This window comes from Haliotis rubra, unplaced genomic scaffold (assembly GCF_003918875.1).
Source record: "Haliotis rubra isolate DU_JTF1 unplaced genomic scaffold, ASM391887v1 Scf307, whole genome shotgun sequence".
Lineage (NCBI taxonomy): Eukaryota > Metazoa > Mollusca > Gastropoda > Lepetellida > Haliotidae > Haliotis > Haliotis rubra.
The window spans coordinates 808235-835236 of NW_025766977.1; the positions used below are offsets into that span (position 1 = coordinate 808235).

At 43.5% G+C, this 27002-nt stretch overlaps 1 protein-coding gene across 1 annotated transcript; it reads right to left on the reverse strand.

The window, feature by feature from the left end:
* Window positions 1-3591: 3591 nt before the first annotated feature.
* Window positions 3592-27002, reverse strand: LOC124282931 (glycosylphosphatidylinositol anchor attachment 1 protein-like). Its single transcript, XM_046718981.1, is given in 13 exon segments — window positions 3592-4324; window positions 5889-6062; window positions 10980-11176; window positions 11721-12059; window positions 13360-13513; window positions 14515-14714; window positions 20533-20664; window positions 20666-20730; window positions 21149-21250; window positions 21906-22065; window positions 23305-23407; window positions 24907-25183; window positions 26903-27002. Coding segments are annotated over 12 exon segments (2178 nt in total). The 5' UTR covers window positions 25164-25183; window positions 26903-27002; the 3' UTR covers window positions 3592-4029.

Here is a 27002-nt window from a genome sequence, read left to right on the forward strand (position 1 = left end):
GGGGAAAACAGGTTTCAACAGCTGGGCTGCGCTCATAGCACGTGCGCAAGTAAATAGGTTCGCGCAGCTTGGAAGCGGGTTGTCGGGTGAATACTCGGTGAAGGCTTTGGTGTGAGCTATTTTTCTAATGTTTTGTTGATATCTCACAGGCGCGAGCTTTTTATATGTTATGACAGTAAATTAACTGTTTATATAATTTCATTTGTCTACTTCACCACACGTTCTTCTTAGCGAGACACTTTCTCAGTTCGATACTTAAAAGCAATGTCATTATTTAGCGTTGACAGAATTTCTAACTGTGATATAGATATGTTGTTGTCACAGAAAAAACTCAATGTCTTGTTTTATTGACACCTGTGTGTCTGCCTGCCTGTCTGCTAATGACAATATTCAACACACAGCTGCTATCACTGACCACATGCAATTTGAACTTAACACCAATCAGGCTATACACCATAAACAAAATGCATTGATTTATGGCCCGAGTTCGGTCTCTGTCACATAATGTAATTACACAGACAGGCAGGTGTTATACACAAAAAATGAGCATGTATTTACAAAACCCAACACCTATATATATATATACACACAATTAGCCGTGAAGGCATCTGCAAATGAACCAGCCGTTACACTTGAGTGCACACCCACCCGCTCTGACTGGGTTCGGTATCTCGGCTGCTTCGTTTCTTGGGAAGTAAACCGAAGTACACAATTTTGCACTTTCGATTTGCGATTGTACGCTTATAATTTTGTTTATATATTTTTTCGTAACCAGCAATGTATATTATATGTCATGAATAAGTGATAATTGTGTTTTAATTATGTTTGATTTTTTGGTTGCATGTGACCTTTAATGTTAATTTGTAACCCACTTGAAACAAAAATGTCCACAATAAAGTAAAAGATTAATATCTGTTTTAAATCCAACAGAATTAAATCAGAATTAGATAAATTTAAATCACTTACAGAAAATTTAGGATAGATGGTCAGTGAAATATGGAAATAATTTGTCCTTGCCTAACGTGAAATCACATGCAGAAACAACATTCAATAGCACAATGTTCCATTCTAATAAGTCATTTGATCCACAAATAACACACATGCTCTTGTACAAGCAAACACACTGAGTGGACCTGATCATGTCATGTCATTTAGGGACCTGATCATGTCATTATCAAACTCATCAGCATACAGCACAGATAGCAAACTGGAGCTCCTTCATTCTTCGATGGAGTGGTTGGTTGTTCTTTGTTTGTTGTTTAACGCCACACTCAGCAATCTTCCAGCTATATGGCGTCAGTCTGTAAATAATCAAGTCTGGACCAGACAAGCCAGTGATCAACAGCATGAGCATCGATCTACACAATGTGGATACAATCAAATGTGTCAACCAAGTCAGCGGGTCTGACCACCGGATCCCATTCTTTGGAGTGAGTGAGTGGGTGAGTTTAGTTTTACGCCGCCTTTTGCAATTTTCCAGCAATATCACAGCGGGGGACACCAGAACTGGGCTTCACACATTGTACCCATGTGGAGAATCAAACTCGGGTCTTCGGCGTGACGAGTGAACACTTGAACCACTGGGCTACTCCTATCACCCTTCGTCTGTGGAGATTCCAAAGTGGCAATGATCCTTTGGTCATTAATACTAAACAAGCATTATCACGGTTGGTAAGCTGTCATTGAAACAATTTGTAGACAATCAGATAGAGAAACACATTCATGTATAATGGCAGATTTTGATTGGCAGGGCAATATTTGTAAATGTACCACAATATCAACCCAAATAACTTGAGAAGCTCATATTTTTGATCGTCTATATTTCACACATTCACTTAGACTTTTAAAAACCCAAAACAATTCAGATTCTAGTTCGGGTGAAAGTCGTTGAATTATGACTTAGGAATTTCTCTTGATCAACTTGCAGTTGAAACTCCTACACAAATCTAAACATACAGGGCTGACTGGGCCAACACTGCTCACCGTGTCCACCAAGCAGTGTATAGCTACCCTGTAGGATGAGACGTGTGTGTGAGTGCGAATCCTCCAGCACCTCATGAGGCAGCTTGGGTTATACATGAGAAAGAAATTGGAACACAGTGATCAACAGATGTAATGCTTTGTTCAGCCATGAGCAAGGAAATGGTACATTAGAATTGGACTCATGATTAACACAGCCTGCTCACAGCGTCAACCACATGATTGTCAGCTGCTCCACGAGTTTCAAAGAGCTAGCTTCTAGCGAGATGTCGAGCAGAAATCTTGTGACCACTACAACAACCAGGGACTATCCTGAGATCAGCGATATCTCTGATACCAAGACGCCGCTGTACTTAGGGAGCTAAATGTCCTTCAAAGATTTGAAAGGGACCTTGTGCCAAGTCGATGATAATTCCCATACTTTAAGACTTACAATCTTACAGGGTTGTTTCGTACAATGGTTATTCATGAAGGAATATTACGCACAACACAGACTTATATCAATGTTCACAGAGTAAATGCAAGGGGTGACATTACTGTATTGCTTGACCCATGACCACAGTGAGCCTAACTGTGAAGAACCACCATGCTATTATTTTGATTGAGATTGAGTGACAACTTCTCACCACTCACATCTTGCAGAGACCAAGATGATTTATATACAATCATGTACAAGTACCGCAATCACCATATTGAACGCTCTGCTCAAATAAGTCATCCCTAAGCACCTGGAACAATAAGGGACTAGTCATTCATTATTGTGCGTGTGTGTGTGAGTTTGGTTTTACGCCGCTTTTAGCAATATTCCAGCAATATCACGGCGGGATACACCAGAAATGGGCTTCACACATTGTACCCATGTGGGGAATCAAACCCGGGTCTTTGGCATGACGAGCGGATGCTTTAACCACTAGGTTACAAAACACACACACACACACACCCAACAAGGGGGTTGGTGCGATTAATTCTGGTGCTAGTCAAGGCCAGGAGAAAATGACTAGGCAAAATAAGCTTAAGTACATGTATGTGTATGTGCCGGGGGTGTGTGGTGTGTGGATGAGTGTGTGAGGGGTGAGAGTTTGGAGGCATGGAAAATATGAGTTTGTTTAAATTGAAACAGTTATGAAATAGAACAATCTTTAGAGACTTGTCATATATTATGGGCAGGGGATCATGCTGCATGTATACGATTGAAGTGGGCAGGGGAAAGTGAAAATCCATAATCGTTTTTAGTAATATGAGTGGAGTGGAGATTTTTCACAGAAAACACAAAATGACTGCCTCACTATTGTTGAAAAAGGTTTAGTTTCTACTGTTAAAATTCAGTCAATATTTTTACCTTGTGACTGATTTCAATAAGCTAACCCATTTGTCAGTTTGGGAGCAAAGGGAGATAATTACAGTGAATACACTACAAATACAAATAATCCGTGGATTTCAAAAGTTAAAGATAAAGATAGGCCCATAAATATGAATTATTATCTGCTTTTAAGACCCTCTTGAACACATTGTTGATCTTAACAGCAAATATTCAGTATAATGAAATGATTTAAAGGTGACAATTTCATTCATATGAAATAATTTATGATTAACCTTTTGTTAAAAAAATGAAAACAATATTCCAGCAGTTTTCACTCGTAACATTCATATTCATGAAATTATCATACCTGTACACTCATTCTAGATGAATTCAGGGAATGTTTCAAAAGTACAATGCAGAATAATATCCTTGATTCCTGAAGTTCCTTAAAATAGTTTGACAGAGCTTTAAATGACATGTCGACAACTGTTATTTCATTAACCGTAACTCATTGTCCCTTGAGAGGACCAGAAACCCTCATTGTGGATTTGAATCACTGTCGAATCCCTGTTTGAATGGTAGGTTCCCAGAATTATGTGTTTTGTTTGTCAGCACCTTACCCATGCTGATGGTTTCACCAAATCATCTGAGACCTACATCTCTTGCTAACTTTCTCTCCTGAACTAAAGGAATTCAGATTTTTATTTGACATTCAACTTTTGACCTGCTCCCTCATAAATAAACGACGACTACACAGACACTCCTTGCACCCCTAGGGCTCGCAGTGAGGCACCCCCCAGAACATCAGCCAGCTGGGGAAGATGATAAGACTCATCACTGTGTAGGTCCAGCTTCCAAAGAAACACTGGTCCAGCAGCCTCATCAACACACTCTGCTTCACGTACATCCACGACGACATCAGCAGGTCCAGGTAGCCATTGTACTTGTCCCCGAGTACAATGGTGTAGATGATGGCGCTGATGAAGAGGAACGATGCGGGGTGACACTAGCAGCAGGAGCAGCTTCTGAAGCCATGTCATAATCCTGGAACAAGAAGATACATCTGACTCCATCAAATCATTCTCCACAGGCACAACAGGTCAGAAATGGGGGCCTCAGAAAGATCCCCTGTGAAGAGTGAGTGAGTGAGTGAGTTTAGTTTTACGCTGCACTCAGCAATATTCCAGCTATATGGCGTCGGTCTGTAAATAATCGAGTGTGGGCCAAACAATCGAGTGATCAACAACATTAGCACCGATCTGCACAATTGGGAATCAATGACATGTGTCAACCAAGTCAGCGAGCCTGACCCCCGATCCTGTTAGTCGCCTCTTACGAAAAGCATATTCGCTTCCCTGTGAAGACCTGGGCCCCGTTCCTCAAAGCGATTGTAGCGCTACGACAGTCGTAAGCCTATGTTAAAGTATGGGAGTTACAATCATCTTAGCGCTACGATCACTTTGAGGAACGGGGCCCTGTTTTAGAATTTGGTTTCAGCAGCCAATGCTTGTCAAAAGAGGCAGCTATGCTTCTCTTCAAGACGCGAATAGGATTGGATGGTCAGACTCACTGCTGGTTTGATGCACGTCATCCTTTTCCAAATGTGTTTATCAATGCCCATTATGTTATTTACATGCACTATCAAATAAGTGAACAAGACAATCAAACAAAGAAAACAAAACTCTAAAAGATGCTTAGGTGTGCCCTTTCGAAAATGTGCGCAAGAACAATACTTTTTATCCATCTTCGGTCTCGGTGAAGACATTCTCAGTCATTGTGGCCATCTGATCACCATTTATTAGAGTGTCCATAGTTTGGTTAAAGTCATAATTGGTAAACATTTCAGCACAGTTTGAAGTCAGTTTGATGATTAAGTCAAATAACAGTGGGATAACAAGAGTGGGAAGTGAGCATATGAACGTACTCAAAGAGTATTATGAATCATTAAAAGATCTTGGGGATCATAGGGGATCATAAACTGAAAAGTGTATTATCAGTCTCAATGAAAAGGAAATCTCTTTATAGTGCAGATGTAGACATGCAGGTTACCAGGAGTCCTGGACCGTATATCATGAAAACTAGCATTATATATAGCCACTGCTGATCGTAGCATTCCGAAAAAGATTATCGCAAAAAATTATTGTTATATGCGTCAGTTTGTTATAAACATCTTCGTTGTATCACTGAATACACTAGGTAGTTATGCAGAGTACTGTTACACTATAAGACTTCTGAAATATATCATATTTGTACACAAGCAACTCAAATTTTATTGAGTAAGGCCAGACCAATTTTATTTATTGTTTTACAGATTTTTGTCCTCAGAAAACCTCAAGGCAGGAGGGAAAAAATATAATAAAAAATCACCAGTCAAAGTAATATTCCTTTCTCTAAAAATATGTCTTTTTGTAAGTTTATATTTTTGGCCAATAAAAACATTAGGATTTTATTTTTTGAGGGGGGGAAATTAATTTTAATTTGTATCTTATTCTTGAAAAAATATGACCAGCAGATCCGTAAAACAAGAACTAAAATTGGTCTGGCCTAATGATAATATATTTTATTATTTTATGCCAATATGGAGCTCTCTGGACACCCAGTCACTAACCTGCTTGATGTGGGGACGACAAATGTGCAGACAGGCATCATTGTGGCGGTGAGGAAGAAGGCGAGGGAGATGTTCATGAGGGCGATGGCAAACAGGATGAGGGACAGCAGGATGAGGCTGACACTCTTCAGGGTCTGCCAGTCCACTTGGAACTTGTCAGACTCGTTGTACTTCCTAGAGGGGAAGAATGAGTGAGTGAGTGAGTGAGTGAGTGAGTGAGTGAGTATTGTTTTACATCGCTTTTAGCAATATTCCAGCAATATCACGGCGGGGGATACCAGAAATGGGCTTCACGCATTGTGCCCATGTGGGGAATCGACCCTGGGTCTTCGGTGTGACGAGCAAACACTTTAACCACTGTGCTACCCCACCTGTAGGGGAAGATTAACGTTTATCAACATGTATTAGTTTGTATCATAGCATATTCCTCTGTAGGTGATCAAACTCCTGTGCTTTTGACAGACTTAGGTCAGTGGTAAGAGGTCAGATTGCTTAGCAGAAATGGACCAAGGGCACATGGGTCAAGGATTCAAAAACACCACTTTCACTGATACTATAGTTTGGCATGAAATGCATGTGACGCTGTTACAGGTCATTGGCTCCCTCCCTCTGCAAGCAGTCTGCGTTCTGCTGTTTATTTTGTTGACAGTTACATAAACAGATTCTTTAATAGAAATGCATCAAATCGGTGATTTACAATGTGATTAGGTTGTCTGACAAAACATCCACTTGCACAGTTTGAGATCGATTGGGTCATTGGATGAAGAGATATTTACAAAAAAACGGGTCCAAACTATAGCTGTGATTTGTTTGGTGTTTAATTCCACCAGCCTGTAAATACTTCAGTGTGAACCAGATAAACCAGTGGCTGAGCAACAATCCATACTGTTGGGTACAAAAGGACACACACACCCAAATGTTGCCCTGATCTAAAACTGGCTCATTGATGCCCTGAGCTGAAGCTGGCTCATCGATGCCCTGAGCTGAAACTGGCTCATTGATGCCCTGATCTCAAACTGGCTCATTGATGCCCTGATCTCAAACTGTCTCATCGATGCCCTGATCTCAAACTGGCTCATCGATGCCCTGATCTCAAACTGTCTCATCAATCCCCTGATCTCAAACTGGCTCATCGATGCCCTGAGCTCAAACTGGCTCATTGATGCCCTGAGCTCAAAGTGGTTCATTGATGTCCTGAGCTCCAACTAGCTCATTGATGCCCTGAGCTCAAAGTGGTTCATTGATGCCCTGATCTCAGTGGTTCATTGATGCCCTGAGCTCAAACTGGCTCATTGATGCAATGAGCTCAAAGTGGTTCATCGATGCCCTGAGCTCAAAGTGGTTCATTGATGCCCTGAGCTCAAACTGGCTCATTGATGCCCTGAGCTCAAAGTGGTTCATTGATGTCCTGAGCTCAAAGTGGCTCATTGATGCCCTGAGCCCAAAGTGGTTCATTGATGCCCTGAGCTCAAAGTGGTTCATTGATGCCCTGAGCTCAAACTGGCTCATTGATGCCCTGATCTCAAACTGGCTCATCGATGTCCTGAGCTCAAACTGGCTCATCGATGCCCCGAGCTCAAAGTGGTTCATTGATGCCCTGAGCTCCAACTAGCTCATTGATGCCCTGAGCTCAAAGTGGTTCATTGATGCCCTGATCTCAGTGGTTCATTGATGCCCTGAGCTCAAACTGGCTCATTGATGCAATGAGCTCAAAGTGGTTCATCGATGCCCTGAGCTCAAAGTGGTTCATTGATGCCCTGAGCTCAAACTGGCTCATTGATGCCCTGAGCTCAAACTGGCTCATTGATGCGCTGATCTCAAACTGGCTCATCTATGCCCTGATCTCAGTGGTTCATTGATGCCCCGAGCTCAAAGTGGTTCACTGATGCCCTGAGCTCAAAATGGCTAATTGATACACTCAATATTTTGTCATGAACTTAACCATGGTACCCTGTGGTCTTACAGTTGTGACAACAAAATGTTTATGGTAACAATAAAAGTAATCTAATTGAATCCAGGTGCTTGACGATAATATAAACATCACACTTCCTCAAAATTTAGATAAACCTGTAGAGGTTTCCAATTCTTTGAAGAGAATCGTCCTTGGGGTACATATATGCATTTTCTGCAGCTGAAAATGTCATGTGACAGTTGTAATAAAATATTGTACAATAAATAAAAAAGCCTTTTTATTTACTATACGGCCCCCACCACGTGGAGTTACCTCCCTACCACGCATGCGTGGGCAACCAGGTAAGCACCCAGGCCCGTATCATCATTCCTTCTGCTGAACAAATCAGTGAACAGAATTGCGGGGAGGTGGGCGGCCCTACCCCAAGGACGATTCTCCTCAAAGAATTGGAAACCTCTACAGGTTTATCTAATTCTTTTTCATAGAGATCGTCCTTGGGGTACATATATACATTAACACAGACTCCCAAAGACCGGAGGCTAGGGAGGAGGGAATTCTGTCACAGTACAAATAAATTGCGATCTCGTAATTACGAAAAGTTACTTACGCCACAATACTCACCTGTCACCTGTCCCGAAGCTTCCTCGAGAGGCATTATGGGAGGTGACCCGACAGGGAGTAAACGTACTGAGGACCGACCTCAACATGTCAAGCATTAAAACCCAGTGTGTAAATAAAACCCTGCCCACTTAGTGAAAACTCTAGAGAGCACCGTAAGGGGGAAACCACAACTCACAACCGAATATCTCAATTGAGCAATTGAAAGTTGTCGAAAAATCAACAGCAGATATGTCAATTATAACAACAATTGAACACAGCGTCCTAAAACCAAATAACCAAGACTCACTCGGTCAGGGTGGTAGGACACTGTCCACCGGAGAGAACAGAACGGCAAAAACCCGCTTGATCATGGGATCAGTTGTGTTCGGAGCTGTCACATGAAAAGCGCGATCGATCTTTAAGAACTGTAAGAGCTGGCGTCGGGATGTCCAAAGGGACCCCTTTGGAGAGATTCCCGACATCGGTCCACTACTGAAGGTGAGGAGACAACCACCTGGGATCTGTGAGACACTTCTCCAGATCCTCTGAGTGAGCTCACAGACTCGCCAAAGCTTGCTGTATAGGGTGCATTCTCAACCGCGCCCGCCACACTACAGAGATAGTTGCCGCCATATGACCCAGTAGACGGAGCTAAGTCCTTGCCGGCGCCTGGGGCTGGGAGAGGAACGAAGACACCAGAAGACATCTCCTGTACTCTGTCGACTCGGTCGGGCGAGAAACAGACAAGACCCTGTTGAGTTGTGAACCGTGCCCCGAGAAAAAACAAGTCCTGGGTGGGTACCAGGTCGGATTTCTTGAGGTTTATGATCCACCCCAGTCGAACTAGAATGTCTATCACCTTGTGAGTAGAATCTGGACTCTCTGGCTGAGTTAGTGCGCGCAGCAACCAGTAGTCCAGGTAAGGGTGACAATGCCTTCCGTGTGACCGTGCGAGAGTAGCCGGCACTAACATGAGCTTGGTGAACACCCTGGGGGCAGTAGATATTTTGAAGGGGAGCACCCTGAACTGATAATACATCCTGTTGTAAGAGAACTGGAGGTACTGCTTGAACGTGGGATGAATAGGCACATGTAGATATGTATCCTTGAGATCGATCGACGTAAGCCAATCGCCAGGCTGAACACATGAGATCATCGAGCGAAGTGTCTCCATCTTGAAGGATGGAACCTCTAGCATGCGATTCAACCCCTTAAAGTTGAGAATGGGATGGAACCCATCGTCTTTCTTTGGTATGAGGAAGTACGTGGAATAAAACCCCGCCTGTTCCTCGCCCGGTGGTATGCGCTCTATTTGGACTTGTCCAGTAAAGCCTGAACCTTGTCTCGCAAGATACCCGCCCTGACCGGACATGACAGCACCAAAGTGCGCCTTATGCCGGTGAACTCTGGCGGGCCTTGCTTCCACAGCAGAAGATGGCCGACACGTACGGTGGACAGCACCCAAGAGTTGTGTGTAGCCTTCTCCCACTCCGGAAGGAAGAGAGAGAGGCGGCCTCCCACTGGGATATGTGGTAAGAGAGCGTGAGTAGTCCCCTGCAGCTGAACTGGCTGGGACATATCCGCTGGAGCAGCCTGCACGTTTAACGGGAGGTCGAGGCAGACCCTCGCGACTGCAAAAAGGCTGCTGGGAGCCAGACGAAGAAGCCTGCTCCTTACCCTTACCCTTGGCGGGACGGCTCCTCCTCCTACTCCCGCCAAGCGGTCAAAGCCAACCTGCAGACTTGGGCGTAGGCTGTGCCCTGGAAGAATAGCTCGCCAGGTGGGCCTGTACCTTGGTAAGTTACGAAGGAGGACACAACATGAGGTGATACGTCACCCGTGCCTGCCTCCGCTTCCAGGGCCGACCTCAGAATTGAGGAGAGGTACGCCCCATGGACCACTACCCAAATCTGTTGCATAGCATTCCGATACACCTCATAGGTTCAGTATGCTTGCTGCAGAGGGGCGCCCGGGCAAAAGGTGGAACCAAATGCCCTTGTTTGGCAGCCAGAGCTGAACCCAAGGAAGCCGAGCATCCCCCGAGGGCGATCGAGGAAGACACGCGTCCATCACCGGAACCAGGAAGAGGGACTCATTGCCCAGCTGATACCGCTTCACAAGTTCTGGCAAATCGAACCGCAGCCTAGATCCAGCTAGCAATGGGTCCACAACATCCTGAATCAGTGAGGGAAGAAAGCGGAGCTGCGTCTGTGAAGGGTGCCGAGGAGCAAACGCCTCACCCGGCAGGTGGAACTCAGACGAGTCCTGACAGCTAGTTGGCACCGCAGCTTGGGGTAGCAGTAGCGCTATGCGCTGACACACCTCGCCTCGTGGTGAGGGCCGTATAGTAAATAAAAAGGCTTTCTTATTTATTGTACAATATTCTATTAAAACAATGATACAACTGTCACATGACATTTTCCGCCGCAGAAAATGCATATATGTACCCCAAGGACGATCTCTATGAAAAAAGAATAAGATCACCCAATCCTTTCATATTACCATAAATACTCATGATATAGTAGCTAGAAAGAATAATAATCCTTAACTTGTTTTGAGTAGTATACAACGTTACTCACTTCTTGATCATCCTGGGATACAGCAGAGAGGCACAGAAGAGAGCCAGCAGACCAAACATCAGGGAGTCCTGCACACGGAGCCGGAACGGTGTGGAGAACTGAGACATGACGTTTGGTCCGGAGTACGCCAGGAAGCCGAGCAGCATACAGATGGAGGCAACAGGAAGCAGGCTACGGAGTCCGACCTGCTGGGGAATCTGTAACCAAGATGGCGCTATTGGAATCGTCGGAGAGACAGTTATAGTGACTTTCAGAATGTTATGAGAGAGTGAGTATGGTTTTATGATGCTTTTAGGAAAATTCCAGCGGGGACACCAGAAATGGGCTTCATACATTGTACCCATGTGGGGAATCGAACCTGGTCTTCGGCATGATGAGTAAACGCTTTAACCACTTGGCTACCCCACCACCCCACAGAACGTGTATGGGTTGCAATGGTCAGAGCAGAAAGCTGCTGGGATGTTTGATATGGGAATGTCAGCCTAATGTTCAAGGTCATACTAGAAAATAATGTCAAACTTCAAATTGCTTTCGAGCCTCTGTAAACATAAAATAATATAAGAAATAGAGAACTTTCAAATGCTAACATTCCAACATACTGCTTAAAGAATACTTGTAATGAAAACAATTGGATTATAATTAAATCTGATAACTTGCTGCATATTCTTTAGTGAAGATCATATCAGACAATATCTGTGATCACAGCTTGTTACTTGAAACAAAATAAAACTCAAGGCTCACTTCAGCTTCATCGCCTATGTCTCCATCGTCTTCTTCCTCATCTTCATCCAACTTCCTCTTTTCTTTCTCCAGTTTCTCACTCTTTTCCTTCCTCTTCTGCTCTGAATCTTTCTGCCCTTCCTTTTTCTTCTCTGCTTTCTCTTCTCCACTCTTCTCTCCATCCTTGTCTTCATCCTTCTCTCCATCCTTGTCTTCATCCTTGTCTCCATCCTTCTCTCCATCCTTGTCTTCATCCTTGTCTCCATCCTTCTCTCCATCCTTGTCTTCATCCTTAACAGCTCCTGAATCTTCCTCGGTTTTCTTCTGAGAGGAGTCGGCACCAATCCACAATGCTAGGGCCTAGAATTAGTGTAATATTGTAATCATAGCTCTTTCACTATCTGGTTTGATGCTTCTGGCAATCTGCAGACCCAAACAAGTAAAGAATAGGGCCCTAAGTAGGTCAACACACTTTGTGAGACCTTACTACTTCCGATGACAAACGTTTCATCCCTTTTTGAATGGTTGTCAGTTGACAGTAAGGAACCGATAACCCTTGCAGGAATAAAACAATTTTTCCTATCTAACCATCCCCAAATTAGCCAACTCTTATGACTGTCAACAGCTGTGACAGCCAAGTATGGTTGTACATGTGTCCGGTCTAGTAAAGTCATATTTGGAGGTCGCAGAATTTGGAGCTGGTTCTTGAATATACGTTGTCACTGGAAATCTGGTAGCGGAAGTAATCTGGGTCCAGTCTCACATATTATTGCGAATTAGCTTTTGCAAAGGGAGCCAGGAACCAGCTTAGTACCAGAAGTAGCGCTTGCGAAACTTACTGGCCCAATATAAGCCTAAATTTTGCACTTTAATATCTTCCCAATAATTTGTAATCTAATGTCAGTCAGAAAATACAAATCACAGTCAGTGAATGTGTAAATAAAGTAATCCTTTGAACTAAAAAAACATTACAAATAAAAAAATGATTTGATAAAATATAATGTCCTAGGAGATACAACAACCTTGGCACAACAACTGCTGGTCGTGTATGCTTAGCTATGGAAGATATAACAACCTTAGCGCAACAAATGTTGTTCGTGTATGTTTAGCTATGGGAAATACAACCTTAGGGCAACAACTGTTGTTCGTGTATGTTTAGCTATGGAAGATACAACAACCTTAGCGCAACAACTGTTGTTCGTGTATGTTTAGCTATGGGAAATACAACAACCTCAGCCCAACAACTGTTGTTCGTGTATGTTTAGCTATGGGAAATACAACCTTAGCGCAACAACTGTTGTTCGTGTATGTTTAGCTATGGGAAATACAACAACCTCAGCGCAACAACTGTTGTTCGTGTATGTTTAGCTATGGGAAATACAACCTTAGCGCAACAACTGTTGTTCGTGTATGTTTAGCTATGGGAAATACAACCTTAGCGCAACAACTGTTGTTCGTGTATGTTTAGCTATGAGAGATACAACAACCTTAGTGCTGCTACTGTTGTAATCCTATGCTAAAGTATCACCTCAGCACTATGATCCCTTTGTACAGCAGAACCCAGATACATTAATCACTTTGTCATGCTTGAGATGACCCCTATGTTGTGGAGTGCTCCATTAGTCACCTATCAGTATAACATGGACCACATCACACCCACCTTGATCAGCCCAGCAGCCACCATGAGAGCAAATGGAGGCATATAAATACCGATAGAGATGTATCTCTGCGTGCCGGACAGGATGTAGAAGAAGAAGGACTGGTGGAAGCGTTCAAGGAGGTTGTTCAGACTGCGGAACACACCCTCAACAATCCTGTCAAATTACGAAATATGGTTTGAATGCAGTTTCTGTCATTCCTGAGAAATGTTCAACAATAAATATTGTGATGTATTTCTTCAAGTGAACAGAAGTTTTTTACTTGTTTTCTTTACTCATCATGATGGTGTGTTCTTTACTCATCATGATGGATTCCTAAAAATAAGACAAAACTGTTGTCATCATATATGGAAAAACAAAAACAATTAACAACCTTTTCTGTGTAACTCAAGTGTAACATTTTGGTTGTGTACCGAGTGAGTGAGTGCCACTTTTAGCAATATTCCAGCAATATCACGACAGGGGGGCATTAGAGAAGGGCTTCACACATCATACACGTGCTCAGTATCAAACCCGGGACTTCAGCGAAAGGGAACGCTTTAACCTCTTGGCTACCCCACCACCTAGTTGTGTACCAAAGAAGATGCATTGGCTTGTTAATTACATATTTCATACATATTATAACTTCAATATATTGAATATTGTGCGTTCCCATGGATGCAAAATATTATTTAGTGAGTGAGTGAGTGAGTGAGTGAGTGAATGAGTGAGCTTAGTTTTCCACCACACTCGGCAATATTCCAGCTATAAGGTGGTGACCTGTAAATAATGAAGCCTGGACCTGAAAATCCAGTGATCAACAGCACGAGCATTGATTTGGGACCAATTCTAACCAAGATCTTCATGGATCGTGAGTTGGTGAGTGAGTGGCTTTACGCCGCTTTTAGCAATATTCAAGCAATATCACATCATGGGACAACCAAAATAAGCTTAGCATCTTGTGTGCATTTGGGAAATCGAACCTGGGCATGATTAGCGAACCACTGCGCTACCCCTCCAACCCTTCTGCTTTGTGTACAACCCTGCTGTGAAGTTAGTATTTTCAACAAGAACTGACAAAATGGACAGCATTAGGATCATATTAACAGAAAGGACAGGCAGGTAATTTGTCATGATACACAAAGTCTGTTTATTTTATCTCTAAAATTCCCTCTCACCTTCCTGATTTGTCCAGTCCAACATTTCTTCCCCGCTTCTCAGGTTCACCACTCAAGGTCAGAGCCTCAATGTGGAATCTGTGGAACAGTCCATGGTTGCCTGTAGGGGAGCCAGGCGCCTGATACCACATCATGTTCAACATGGTCTTTAGAGCATGGGTGTAGCCCTCAAACGTCTCGGGGTCGTAGATATAATCATCCTGTCCAAGTTGAATTGTATGATATAAGAGTGAGTGAGTGAACTTAGAATAAGAATCCTTGAGAAAAGTTATCTTACAACATTAATGTGGCATGATGGGTACAGATCACAGACGACACCGGATGTGAATACACAATGCCATTTAGAAAGGGTTCAAATGTAATATTTGGGATTACACTTTATCATCTAATGGAGGTTGTTATTTGTTTGAGTGGCATTTTAGAAGTTGAGACGTACAATATGGAACAAGTTTTTATGGATAACAACTTCTTTATTTTGTGAGTGCGACGTTTCGATACAGATTCTTGTACCGTAATGCTTGACAATGGTACAAGAATCTGTATCGAAACGAGGTTGTTATTGGTGCAATAAAGCAATCTGATAAACTTGGTATCCAAATCTGATAACTATGCAAATTACGTCAATCCACGAACTACTTTCACAAAACTCCATACACGCCATGCAAATCCTAAAACATTTAAACATTTCATTGATGACGTTGTCACGAGTTTACATTGTTAGTAAACAAACATGGCTGCCCCCATTCTCAAAATTGGTGATTCTTGAGAATTGATGACTGAGGTTCTGGAGTCGTTACTGCAGTAATTGACTTTGGAAAACATGAAACGAAGAACTCCGTTCAAATTAAAGGTACGGATTATTAGGCACGACTGAAAGGCAATCGTCTAAGAAAGGTACCAACCAAGGATTTTGATCTATCGATCACAATGCAGACGACAAATCGATTCCGTCAGGTATCAGAAATTGATATTGATGAGGTGATTACCCGCAATGAAAATAGAAACACTGCCAGGAAAACCCTGCCCGGTTTTGTTGTTCCTTTTAGACAGAAAGATCTCATTTTAAGCATGAGTTTTGTTTGCACTGTATTAGCAACTAGTCACAACAATTAGCCGCCGTCATGAACGACCTTCACCTTGGTGTACCGCTAAGTATTCTTACGTGAATGCTTGATACTCTTCATATAAATTCACGGACGATTTGCTTTTTTTTTTAGGGTAATTTTAAGAATGACATTATATGATGAAGAGATTATTAACACACTCGGTTAATAATCTCTGTTTCTCAGTAAAGTACAGATTCTCGTACTTTTGTTGGGTTGAGTCCCATTTGGGATTCGGTATTATATTTATTACCCACGTCTTACATGCATTAAATTCGAACTAACCTGTAGAGGTTTCAGATTCTTTGAATATATTCCTCCTTGGGGTACTAATAAGCATTTAAATGTCCATTTAAAATCCCTACGACAGTTGTAAGAATATTTGAATAAAAATATTTACAAAACAAAAACTACGTTTTGTCTTGTGAGACCACCCTTACAGGGCCTTCCGGCCCCCTACAGCCAAGAGCAGGTAACTCTAGACCGTAACCTCGTACCTCACTTTCCATGCTGAACGACGTCAGACAGAATGTGGGGAGGTAGGTGAAGTACCCAAGGAGGAATATATTCAAAGAATCTGAAACCTCTACAGGTTAGTTCGATTCTTTTCATATATTCCTCCTTGGGGTACTTATAAGCATAAGACAGACTCCTAAAGAGGCAGAGCTAAGGGTGGCATTCTGTCTGCAGAAAACACCCCCGACAAGAAGTGGAATTTCCCAAGCTAAATATAGCAGAAAAAGCTCACTTACCCGGTCACATGTCCACCATAGCCAATCAGGTGGGGGCATGAGCCAGGGTCAGGGTCGAACATATGCTAATTGCCCAGTGAAACCTCGCTAATGCAAACAAACGAGATAAACCCTCCCTCCCTCCCGTAATCACTCAGAAGCGAAGATAAGGGGTCCCGCAATAAGCCGCCAGAAACGAAATGCCTTAATATATATATTCAGCAAAGTTTCCAAGGCCAGTAAGTCTAGAGCAGAATGCAAAAGACTTGGGAATAAAAACCATCACCACATAAAACCCGTCACCAAGGGGATATGTAAACAAGATTTTTAAAACCCAACACCAGTGTTAAAAAATCGGCATAGAATGGTTCACATAATAAAATCCTCGAAAGCTCAATCGGCTAGAGAGGTGGAACCATGCCCACTGGAGAGAACTGACTGACCGAACCGAGCACGCTCACTGGAGAGTCTGTTAAGTTGGTAATGATGGATGAATGTACTCGGACGGCTCCAAATAGCCGCGGAGCAGATCTCCGCAATGGGCAGGGCTGCAGCGTAAGCTTTCGATGTAGCAACTGCCCTAACCGAATGAGCTTTCAACCCTACAGGCGGGATACGCCCTGTTTGAGTATAGCTCATATGTATGGCAGAGACAAGCCACCGAGAAATGGTTTGCTTGGTCGCCGGAAGACCAGCCTGAACCCCGCCATAACAACAAAACAATTGGTTACGAATAACAGGCCCATCTATCCTCATATTGAACGTTTGTCGAATCCCTCCGCGAAGCCAGAATTGTGTCTGCAACTGGTGCAGGAATTCCGCTTGCATGGAGGCGATCCCTGACAGCGGCCAGGCCACCCACTGAATCCTGGGATTTGGGTGGGGTGCTCCGTTCTGGGATAGGAGGTCCGGTCGAAAAGGTAATAGAACAGGAGGCTGAGCCAGAAACCTGAGAATTACCGGAAACCAACTTTGTGCCGACCAAAGGGGTGCCAGAAGCACAAGTAGCCGAGCTGGTTGTGCTGTCAGCTGTGACAGGACCCTGGAAATCAGTGGTATCGGGGGGAAAGGGGGGAACGCCCACAGTACCCTGTCCGTCCAATCGAGGCTGAAAGGCGTCGTTGGCTAGCAGCTCGGATCGAATCCGAGAGCAAAACACAGATCCACCTGGAACGACCCGAACAACTGGGAGATAATCCCGAATATCTCCCGGTCGAGCATCCACTTGTGTGGGGATAGTATACGCCGTGAGAGTGCATCTGAATGGGTCTGAACCCTCCGTCCTTTTTGGTCACTAGGAAGTAGGTGGAATAAAACCCCTCTTCTTGCTGACCCACAGGAACCACCTCGATGGCTGCCTTGTTCAGTAAGGACTGAACTCCGGCACGGAGCGCGTCCGCCCTGTCGCAGGAGGTCGGCACAGGCGTGTGCCGAACCCCGGAGAAGGACGGAGGATCTCGCCTCCACTGTGGCAAATGGCCATCCCTGAGCGTGGACAGGACCCAGGGATTTGAGGTGGCTGCCGGCCACCGACAGGGACGTGTGGCATGAGGCAGTGCACCCCACAGTCGGCAAGTCTCCGCTCGCGTGAGTGGGGGGCAATGAGGGCTCTGGGGAAGGAATCAGCGGGAAGCCGGGGCTGGCTTCCCCCTGCCCCGAAAAGGCTGCTGCGCTTGAGCAGGCCTGCCCTTGCCTCTTGCACGCCTGCCCCGCTTGGACTGCAAAGGGGCAGTCCACTTTGCAGCTTCCTTCGCCGGGGCAGAAGGATAAGCGGAAGCGGGCAGGGAAGGCCGTTGGCGAGGACCGGAGGGCTGCTCCAACAAAGGCTTAGAGTCTTTGAAGGTACGGAACCCAGCCAACGCCGTATCGATCAGGGATTTCACTGACGACATTTGTTCCTGAAACAAAGCAGTTAAAGAGGCAACAGGTACAACGCGTGCCGATACAACAGGGGAGGTGTCGGCAACAGAGACAGGGGCAGGTTGAGATATAGAAGGAGCATTAGTTTTTTCAGACGAAGCCTCCTTGGTAACCTTAGCTCTTTTGGGAGCCGGCTCCGTATGGGAAGCGGCTCCCGAAGACCCCTTTTTTTTGCTATGTGAACGCTTGGACGGGGGATCCTGAGCCCAGATATCACCCCCCGCCCGAAGCAGGTTGCTGTAAAACAGCCGGTCCACCCGCCTTGCCTTAATGGTTTGAGGCGTGAAAATCGCATTACACGCCCGGACACCCCTCTTCTTCATGATCAGTCTGTATGAGACATCTTAAACACACCTCGTGTGTATCCCTGACGGGAATGGCAGCGAGGCACGAAGTACAGGATTTAAACTGCAACAAGTAAAAAACCTGTGCAGCAATCAACCCCAGACACACATACATATATGAAAAAACACGCATGGGCGACACAACTAATGCGACAAACGTAGCATGCAGTTGACAATAACCATCAATACGCACTGCAACATAACTAACAATTACGACTTTTAGCGTAAGATAGAAAATGCTAGCAGCGGAAATAACGCCCTACATGTAACAACATATAAATAAAAATTACTATAACCGCCTGTAACATTGAAAAACCACACGGGGAAACCAATGAACAGGGAGGCTAGCGAAGGGACCTGTCCGCCATCTTGACACGCACCAGCGAGAGCGACGCGACAGGTACCAAGTTACAACTAGAAATTATGAATGAAAAAGTTCAGAACAAGCCTCCAAATCGCCCATGCAGGGAAAAAAGAGAACCATACATACAGTTGCTGTTTCTGAGACACTCATAATTTTGCGTAGGGAAAGTAACCTTCTTGAAATGGACCCACGTCTTGCCGGTAAACGACAGCATTGAAAGTGAGGTACGAGGTTACGGTCTAGAGTTACCTGCTCTTGGCTGTAGGGGGCCGGAAGGCCCTATAAGGGTGGTCTCACAAGACAAAACGTAGTTTTTGTTTTGTAAATATTTTTATTCAAATATTGTTACAACTGTCGTAGGGATTTTAAATGGACATTTAAATGCTTATAAGTACCCCAAGGAGGAATATATAAAAAAGAATGACAAAATAGCGTAGTTTTGGTATTGTTGTGGTTTCAAACCGAAACCGGTTTCATAAAGAGGTTGTGGAAGAATTTTGTTCTGACGTACACTTTTGCATGACGTCAAACTGTATTGACGTCACTACGCCATTCTCGACTGTCCCCTGGGTAACCGATGTCATGATGCATGTCAGTTGTCATCGCATCTCGTACAGCCTCCTTCAGTAAACTACCCCGTAGCACTGCGTTTCTTGGTTTGCAACTGCTTCACTTGGCTAACATCACTGGTGGAAACATTACGTTTATGTTTTTCGATGGATATAATGTCTCGGTTCGACTCACAATTATAGTCCGTTTGGCACAAAAGCAGACCGATGAATTGCAATTCAACTCGAAAACTAATAAACATAAAATACTCAATGAAACGCTGATCATAATTGAAACATCATACCCACTCTGTGACTTATTTGCAGAATTTTTGTCCCCAAAATAGAAAACTATCATTAAAATATTGACACAAATATCTGTTTGTTACAAGGGAGGAGTGCAGAGAAAGGGACAGCCAGGTGTTTGAGAAGCACATTCACAGACAAAGTTATTTATTCATTAACCTGTGCTGTGCCGTCTCTATCTGTTCTCGAACACCTGGCTGTCCCCTTTCTCTGCACTCTTCCCTCGTAACAAATAGTAAACTGTGTCAATATTTTAATGATAGATTGTTAAACAACTTTTTTTGTGGAGTCCGGAAAATTTTCAAACATAAGAAAGCTGTTGGGTATTAGTAAATGATAAACATGTGTACTATTTATATTTATGTGGCAATTTTGTACAATGATAAAATTTGCAATTCATTGGTCCGTTTCTGACTCAAACGGACTGTAAACAGCGACACAGCAACGTTTGCAATGTTTACATTCCCACAATGCATCTAAGTTGTAGAATGAATGAATTCACGTGTTTGTTATGAATGAACAAGTAGTTCCGTCACAACGTGACCTAACTGAGAGGTCATCGGTTATCCAATCAAATCGTTAGAATCTCAGGTCAAGTCGTTACGACATAGGTCAACGCGATACGACACTCGTGTGACGTACGAGATTAGCATGCAACTACCCATACATTGACCACGTGGGTAATAAACAGCAATATCTCACCATCTTGTTCAGAGTGACCTTGACCCTTTCCTTTCGGCAGAGGCGGACAACGAGGTTGACAAAGTCTAGGTTTGGAAGTTGCCCGTTGATGCCCTCCAGTTTAATGTTGAGATAGGCTGTCTTCTCGGGGGGGAATCTCCAGGTTCAGAGCGGCCTGAATCTGACCACTACGCCCAGGCAGTCGGCCAGGGAAGATAACTGTACCAAAAATAACATTATCAGTGACTGATGATTGAATCACTGGAATAAACATGACGAGTTTACACTGTAGAGCAAGGCTACTTCCAGATTTAACCATCCCAAATAGAATTAAGAGCTGGAAACAGCCTTAGATTTCAAATTCTAAATTTAGAGTAGCCACAATGGTTTTCCCACAGTACGAAATAACACATACTGTCTGATATTCATGGACCTTGTCGAATCTGTAGATATATCAACCAAAGAAGGTCATAGTCAGTTTGTATGTCAGTGAAGATGCCTTGGAGTTTCATGAAGAAATTAGAGGTGTTTTGGCTGATAGACTCAAAGAATATAAAGATACATAACTTAAAGCACATCAGGATATAACTTAAAGCACATCAGGATATAACTTTAAGCACATCAGGATATAACTTACAATTTGATGTGGTCCCATGGTAACCATCAAGCCATGCCTGCATTCCCACTTCGTCATACTCCGGCATCAGAAAGATGATGTCCTTGGCAATGTAGGGCTTGTCTGCAACATCAGCATCAGCATCAGCATGGGAAAGAGGGAGCAGTTGGGACACTGTTAAGCGGCCTTCACACGCCAAACTAAAGTTTGACACGACAACTCGATTTTGAGAGTGTGAACATTCCAACAACCGACACCAACACAAATTTCAGAGTTGTCAAACTGTTGTCGAGAAATAGGATCTATTCTCACCAACTTTTCCATCAAACTTTCGGTGTTGTTTGTTCAGAAACAACCAATCGCAGTCAACGAAATTGTCACATAACCGAACCGAGAGAGACATGGCGCTCAAAATGACACCAAAGTTTGACAACATGTGTTTGACGTGTGAAAACGCGAGTTCGACAACTTTTAACATTTTAACAACATGTGTTGTGAAACTTTAGTTTGACGTGTAGGCTGCTTTACATCATAGCAATATGAGAGAGAGTGGCAGGGTGGGTGAGTGAGTGAGTGAGTGGCAATATTCCAGCAATATCATGGAAGGGATACTCCACTCAAGCATAGTACATTGATTTCTCCCCTAATGCCAAGCAGCAGACAGGGTACAAGTAAGTACCTTCTTTCTGTGAGCGTTTGCTCTCTAGACAGACCTTCTATCCCCTAGAGCACGGAGCTGTAGAGTAAGATAAAGTTCCCCTTCCCATATTTTACGTACTTCTGAAGTGTCTTGCCAATGCCATCATGATGGCAATGCCGCCGCTGGTCTGTTCATCCTCCGCAAGCCAGGGACGAAGAGGTGCTGATATCACAACAGACTCGGTGCTAGATGAGCGACGAGCACGTAGGATAGCATAGACATTCCTCCCTGGGATCTCCTGGAAGCAAATAGTTGAAACTATTTTACACACGCACCCCTCCACACACACATATTTATTTAAAAAGTGGCAACACAACATATATATTCCGGTAAATGGTGGCAGATAAAATATATATAATTTTATCAAATACATGATTCCTATAACTTCTGAATACATACACCTCTATCACCTACCCAGACAGCATTCAGACATTGGCCCAATGTTGGCAATGGCTTTGCCAACATTGACAACGTTGGGCCAACATCCGAATGCTATCTGGGTATAGTCTGATTTTTGGCTGGCTACTGAAATTTACATGTAAACAAATCAAGTTGATCAATTTTGAAAGGAACCATACATACAGATTGAGACTCTTTTACACTCATCGTATCAGTAGGAGAGCAAACTCGAAACGAACACCACGCACGTCTATTCAACAGAACGACAGCATGAAAAGTGAGGTACGAGGTAGACGGCAAGAGTTACCTGCTCTTGGCTGTAGGGGGTCCGGTAGGGCCCTGTAGGGGTGGTCTCACAAGACAAAACGAGTTTTTTGTTTTGCAAATATTTTATTGCAAAATATAGTTACAACTGTCGTAGGATTTAAAATGGACATTTAAATGCTTATATGTACCCCAAGGAGGACTTCTTCTGAAAAAGAATTACATGTAAACAAATCAAGTTGATCAATTTTGTCAGTGAACTGATACTGTAGTTCACCTGGATATGTTGTCAACTACATTAAAAAACCCTTAAAACTGAATAAATAAAACTTAATAATTTTTGCATAAATACTAAAATCTAACATCCTTGGTAACTCAACAAATGTTCTAGAAGTAAGTACAATAAAATCTCATTGAGTGTATATGATTTTACGCAACTCTTAGCAATATTCCAGCAATATCACAACACCAGAAAAGGCTCCACACATTGTATCCCCGTGCAGAACCTGGGTCTTAAGCACCGCTCCCATATCTCACTGAGAAAAAAGTGAGTGAGTGAGTGAGTGAGTGAGTGAGTGAGTGAGTGAGTGAGTGAGTGAGTGAGTGAGTGAGTGAGTTTTTAGCAATATTCTAACAATACCATGGCGGGGGACACCACACATTGTACCCATATGGGGAATCATACCCAGATGTTCAGCATGACAAAGAAATGCTTTATGCACTAGACTACTCCCCCGCCCAGTGTACAGAGAGATTCTGCAAGTTGGCTATACATTGAGAAGTGATGAAGGGCAAGGTGAGCATCGCTACTTACTTTATCAACTTGTCCAAACGGGTATTTCAGGGAAAAGTTCTGTGAGTAGACATCCAGACCAAAACTCTGGAACTGCTCATAGACCCAATCTTTAGGAGTTGTCCTGCAAAATGAGATGACAAATATGACAATAGCATAATTCCTTCCTTTCTGAACATCCCAATCATCTTTTGGATTGTGATAAGGTACTGACTCCAAGGCCAAATGTAGAGATCTCCACATAAGAAGCAATCACCAACATGACTAATCTTCACACAAGAACAAATCACCACTGAGTAATCTCATACACAACAACCAATCACCACTGGCTTACCTCACACACAGCAACCAATCAACACAGGCTTACCTCACACACAGCAACCAATCACCACTGGCTTACCTCACACACAGCTACCAATCACCAAAGGCTTACCTGACACACACCAACCAATCACCACTGGCTTACCTCACACACAGCAACCAATCACCACTGACTTACCTCACACACAACAACCAATCACCACTGACTTACCTCACACACAGCAACCAATCACCACTGACTTACCTCACACACAGCAACCAATCACCACTGACTTACCTCACACACAGCAACCAATCACCACTGGCTTACCTCACACACAGCAACCAATCACCACTGGCTTACCTCACACACAACAACCAATCACCACTGACTTACCTCACACACTTCACAACAGCAACCAATCACCACTGGCTTACCTCACACACAGCAACCAATCACCACTGACTTACCTCACACACAACAACCAATCACCACTGACTTACCTCACACACAGCTACCAATCACCACTGGCTTACCTGACACACACCAACCAATCACCACTGGCTTACCTCACACACAGCAACCAATCACCACTGACTTACCTCACACACAACAACCAATCACCACTGACTTACCTCACACACAGCAACCAATCACCACTGACTTACCTCACACACAGCAACCAATCACCACTGACTTACCTCACACACAACAACCAATCACCACTGACTTACCTCACACACAGCTACCAATCACCACTGGCTTACCTGACACACACCAACCAATCACCACTGGCTTACCTCACACACAGCAACCAATCACCACTGACTTACCTCACACACAACAACCAATCACCACTGACTTACCTCACACACAGCAACCAATCACCACTGACTTACCTCACACACAGCAACCAATCACCACTGACTTACCTCACACACAGCAACCAATCACCACTGGCTTACCTCACACACAGCAACCAATCACCACTGGCTTACCTCACACACAACAACCAATCACCACTGACTTACCTCACACAGCAACCAATCGCCACTGGCTTACCTCACACACAGCAACCAATCACCACTGACTTGCCTTACACACACCAACCAATCACTACTGCCTTACCTCACACAAAAGAACCAATCACCACTGACATATCCCTCACAAAAGAACCAATCACCACTGACATATCCCTCACAAAAGGACCAATCATCACTGACATATCCCTCACAAAAGAACCAATCACCACTGACATATCCCTCACAAAAGGACAAATCATCACTGACAATCTCACAACATAGGAATCAATCATCACTAACTTGTCATCCTTCTTCAGCTCTTCCATCAGCTGTTTATTGAAGTTGCTGAGCTCTGCCTCATTGTAGAACTCATTCTCCACAAGACCAGGTAGGAGAGCGTTCTCAGAGAAATAGGTGCTGGCATTGAGGGGCTGGTAGGCAAGAAGGAAGAACCAGGCCAGACCCACAATGTACAGGAGGATGCTCAGCTTCTGGTTGTACTTGGAGATGATGGCCACCAGTCGCTGTCTCTGTTTGGGGTCTGTCAGCAGCCCCATGATGACCTTCTACGTTAAATCTGTGAATAAAATACTGTGATTGTATATATTTTCACGAGGTGCAATTTTTGCGGCAAGTTCACAAAAGACCTGTTAGCGCAGCTGTTTTTTTCGTGCATTTCAAACACCTGAGTTATAGTATCCATCACAAAGTTTTCACAACCAATAGACATGCAATGATCAAAGCTAGCCCCCATAATTGTGTTTACCAAAACAGTCACAGAGAGAGGTGGGATTATACTTGTGTCAAGTTGTTTGCCAAATCGAGGAGCAATAAGCAAACGGAAATGAATGACGACCCCACATCGACAATTAATGTTGACATCAAGACAAGTGTTGTTAAACCTCTTCACGCCAAGTGGATAAGGCCAAAAAAAATCTTAACCCACCGACCCTTGAATTCTGGTGCTGACCCCTTTCTTTTTTTAGGTGGTATGAATAAAATAAGCTTTCAGACACCATTGTTTTTTCCCGTCACCGACAGGCATCGGTCACTCTGATAGAGAAAGTCGACATGATGGCCGCAAGCTTGATTGAATAAACAATTACACATTGATAAATGTGTTATTGGTTTGTACTTTACTTCCCCCAAAATTAATAATAATTAAAAAAAATCCCACAAACATGATTTACTGCCTGGAGACAATTCTAAAGTGGTGAATACATTATGAAAGGAAAGTTTTTCCACAGAAAACAACAGCACAATCTGTGTTTGTGTTTTTTCGGAGAATGTTACATTTAACCATTCCATCTTTTGGTACCTTGCTCCAGACTGGATGCTGAACAAACTGCATGGTGTATTTACATTGTTGTTGCTTAGAATTATAAAGGATCAGTGACATTTCCTGTGGTGTTTTAAGCTAAGGGTCACCAAATTTTTAACTTTTGAAATTCTGGTTCTGTCAAGGCCCCTCTTGATTATATTTTGACCATTGACAAGTATCAGTATATTGGGTTGCAACGACTCATCCACCTTAATCTTGGTTCATGTTCTAGCATATCTTCAAACTTACTCTCAGGAGATATTGTATACCATATTTTCTTGTGTACAGTGCTCACACTTTTCCATAAAATACAGCTGCGTAGAGGGGGTGCATATAATACAATTATGTGATGAATCCCCATGTCTCATGTACCCCTTTGCCTCATTTACCCTTGCTTTATGTACCCCCTTCCTTCATGTACCCCCTTTGCATTGTATACTTATTGCCTCATGTATCCCCTTCCTTCATGTACCCCCTTGCTTTATGTACCCTTTCCTTCATGTACCCCCTTGCCTCATGTACCCCCTTCCTTCATGTACCCCCCTTCCTTCGTGTACCCCTTGCTTTATGTACCCCTTCCTTCATGTACCCCCTTCCTTCATGTACCCCTTGCTTTATGTACCCCTTCCTTCATGTACCCTCTTCCTTCATGTACCCCCTTCCTTCATGTACCCCTGCTTTATGTACCCCTTCCTTCATGTACCCCTTGCTTTATGTGTTCCCCTTCCTTCATGTACCCCTTGCTTTATGTACCCCTTCCTTCATGTACCCTCTTCCTTCATGTACCCCTTGCTTTATGTACCCCCTTCCTTCATGTACCCCCTTGCTTTATGTACCCCCTTGCTTCATGTACCAGTATCTGCCATACTCAACCACTAAAGAAGTAACCATGAACAACAAACATGATTGGAATCCCAATTTGTTAAAAAAGTAGTGATTTAATATGATTTATCCATGCCTACCAAGTGTACTTACATGGAATTCCTTGCCAATTCTCTGCTATATGCCTAGAATGAAAGTCCTTGAGTAGACAATCAGGTTGAAACCAAGACCTATACTGTACATAGTCACAACA